Source organism: Olea europaea, chromosome 17 (genome assembly GCF_002742605.1).
Source record: "Olea europaea var. sylvestris chromosome 17, O_europaea_v1, whole genome shotgun sequence".
NCBI classification, from domain to species: Eukaryota; Viridiplantae; Streptophyta; class Magnoliopsida; order Lamiales; family Oleaceae; genus Olea; species Olea europaea.
In genome coordinates this window covers 3,182,938-3,185,629 of record NC_036253.1, presented here as the reverse complement: position 1 = coordinate 3,185,629, position 2,692 = coordinate 3,182,938, and the positions used below count along the sequence as shown (strand labels likewise).

At 30.3% G+C, this 2,692-nt stretch overlaps 1 protein-coding gene across 1 annotated transcript; it reads right to left on the bottom strand.

The window, feature by feature from the left end:
• Nucleotides 1-583: 583 nt before the first annotated feature.
• On the bottom strand, nucleotides 584-1,631 carry LOC111365523. The gene is made up of 3 exons (XM_022986079.1): nucleotides 1,472-1,631; nucleotides 1,352-1,356; nucleotides 584-823 (listed from the first exon to the last, which is right to left on the bottom strand). The coding sequence occupies exons 1-3, from the start codon at nucleotides 1,629-1,631 to the stop codon at nucleotides 584-586; spliced, it is 405 nt and encodes a 134-aa protein (XP_022841847.1).
• Nucleotides 1,632-2,692: the final 1,061 nt, after the last annotated feature.

Genomic DNA, 2,692 nt, shown 5'->3' with positions numbered 1-2,692 from the left:
ACATTATCAAATTCTCCACCATGGTCACTCCAAATAGTTGAAATAGAATAGCCTTTTTCATTTTCAACTTCTTATAAAAATGTTTAAAAATTTTCAAAACTTCTTCTTTTAAGCTTAAAAATATAACCCAAGTAAATCTTGAAAAATCATCAACAATAACAAAAACATAATGTTTACCTCCTAAGCTAGCCGTCCTAGAAGGTCCAAAACGATCCATATGGAGAAATTGTAAAGGTTTTTTAGTTGAAGTAAAAAGTTTTGATTTGAAAGAGTTTTTTACTTTTTTTTCAAATTGACAAGTATCACAAATTTTATCTTTTTCAAATTTCAAATTTGGTAAACCTTTTACAAAACAATTTTTGGAAATTTTTGAAAGAATATCCATGTTTAGATATCCAAGTCTTCTATGCCATAACCATGATTCTTCTTTCAAACTAAGTAAACATTATTCTTTATTTTCTCATTCAATGTTTATAATATAAATATCTTTATTTCGGCTTCCTATAAAAATCACCTCTTTAGATGTGACGTCCTTAATAAGGCATTTGGTAGAATCGAATTTTATGTTATAACCTTTGTCACATTATTGACTAATGTTTAGTAAATTATGTTTAAGATTATCAACAAGTAAAACATTTTCGATAGAGGGGGATGAGTGGTTACCAATGTTTTCAAAACCTATTATTTTACCCTTGGCATTATCTCCAAAAGTCACATGGCCTCCATCCTTCTCTTGAAAGTTTGATAACAATGATCGGTCTCCGGTCATATGCTTCAAACATCCACTATCCAAGAACCATTTGCTTTTTGTTTTCTTTGGTACCTACAAAGACAATTTAGGTTTTGATTTTTGGTACCCATTTAAACTTGTGTCCTTGGTAGTTAGTTTTTGCGGATTCTTTTATCCACTTGTATTTGTTTTCAAATAAAAATTTCTTTTTAGTTAAACAATTGAAAGCTATATGTCCACTTTTATTACAAAAATTACAAGAAGTATTTGAAACATTAACAAACATATTTTTGAGTGATTTTTGTTTTAGAAAGGGTTTATATTCAATACCTCCTTTATCAAAAACACACTTTTGACTATCAAGCATCAAATCAAAATTTTTCTTACCTTCGGTAAATTCATGAATAATGTTTATTAAGTCATTAATTTTCTTTTTCAAAGAAATGTTTTCTTTTATCAAGAGATTTTGATCAATATCTTCTTTTTGCTTTTCCGAAATTTTCTTAATCTCTTCTTTTAAAATAAAATTTTCTTTTTAAGGATAACATGATTCAAAACAAAATTTTCAAAATTTTCAAGCATTTCATCATATGAATTTGAAAGTTCATCATAAGAGCATACCTCATCTTCAATTGCCATGAAGCACATACTTCATTATCATTTTTATTTTGTTCTTCGTTGTTGCTATCATCCCATGAGACTTGGAGTGCTTTTTTTTGAAATTTTTCCTTTTGTTGGGACATTCAGTTCTCTTGTGACCCGGTTTATCACAATCATAACAAATGATCTTTTTGCTCCTTGCTTCCCCATTTTCTTCTTTCTTTTGGAATCTTCGATTATTACGAAGACTTCTCAATATTTTGACAAGAAGGACCAAATCATCAAACTCTTCATTGCTCATATTTTCATTTGATGTTTCTTCTTCAATTGTCGATTTTAATGCAATTTGTCGTTTAGGAGGCTCATTTGATTCCTCCTTACCTAGTTTTCTCCTTAACCTCGACATTATTTAGTTCATAGGTCATTAATGTGCTGTAGAGCTCTTCCAAAGGATATGTATTTACATCCTTAGTGTTCTCAATCAACATCATCAATGGACTCCATTCCTCTGATAAGGACCTAAGTATTTTACTCATAAGTTCACCGTTAGTAAATTTACGATCAAAACCTTTAAGACCATTTACAATATCGGTAAAACGAGTAATCATGTCAACAATAGACTCATTTTGTTTCATAAAGAAATTTTCAAATTCTTTAACTAGCATATTTATCGTTGTTTCCTTAACTTCACTTGTACCAATATGAGTAACTTCAAGAGCATGCCAAATATCATATACCGAATCACATGTGCTAATTCAATTAAATTCATTTCTATCAATTGCACAATAAAGTAAATTTTTAGCCTTGACATTTAATGAGAGTTTTCTCTTATCTTCATCATCGTATTCTTCTCTAGATTTGGGGAGAGTTTGATCCGGTCTACCATCTACTTTAATAGTCTTAGTGGGAGCATATGGACCATATTCTATAACTTCCCAAATATTGTAATCAATAAATTGGACATATATCATCATCCTAACCCTCCAATAATTATAATGCGTACCATCAAAGAAAGGAGGCCGATTTTTTGAAGGACTTAGTTAGCCATTACTCAAGATTGTAGAATCTTTTTCTTTTAAAGGAGTACCAAGCTCTGATACCAATTGAAAGCCTAAGAACAACTAACCAAGAGGGGGTGAATTGGTTATTTGAAACTTTTTTGAAAATAAACGCAAATTTAAGCAAATAACTATGAATAAATAAGACAACACAAAAGTAATAAGAGGAAGGGAAAAGAGAGTGCAAACGATGTAATAAGGAGGTTCGATTCAATCACAATCTACGTCCCCCATTACCAAGCTCTCCGTCACGAGCAAAACTTTTTTTACTATCTTTGATTGACTTATGGTGCAATCCAACCCT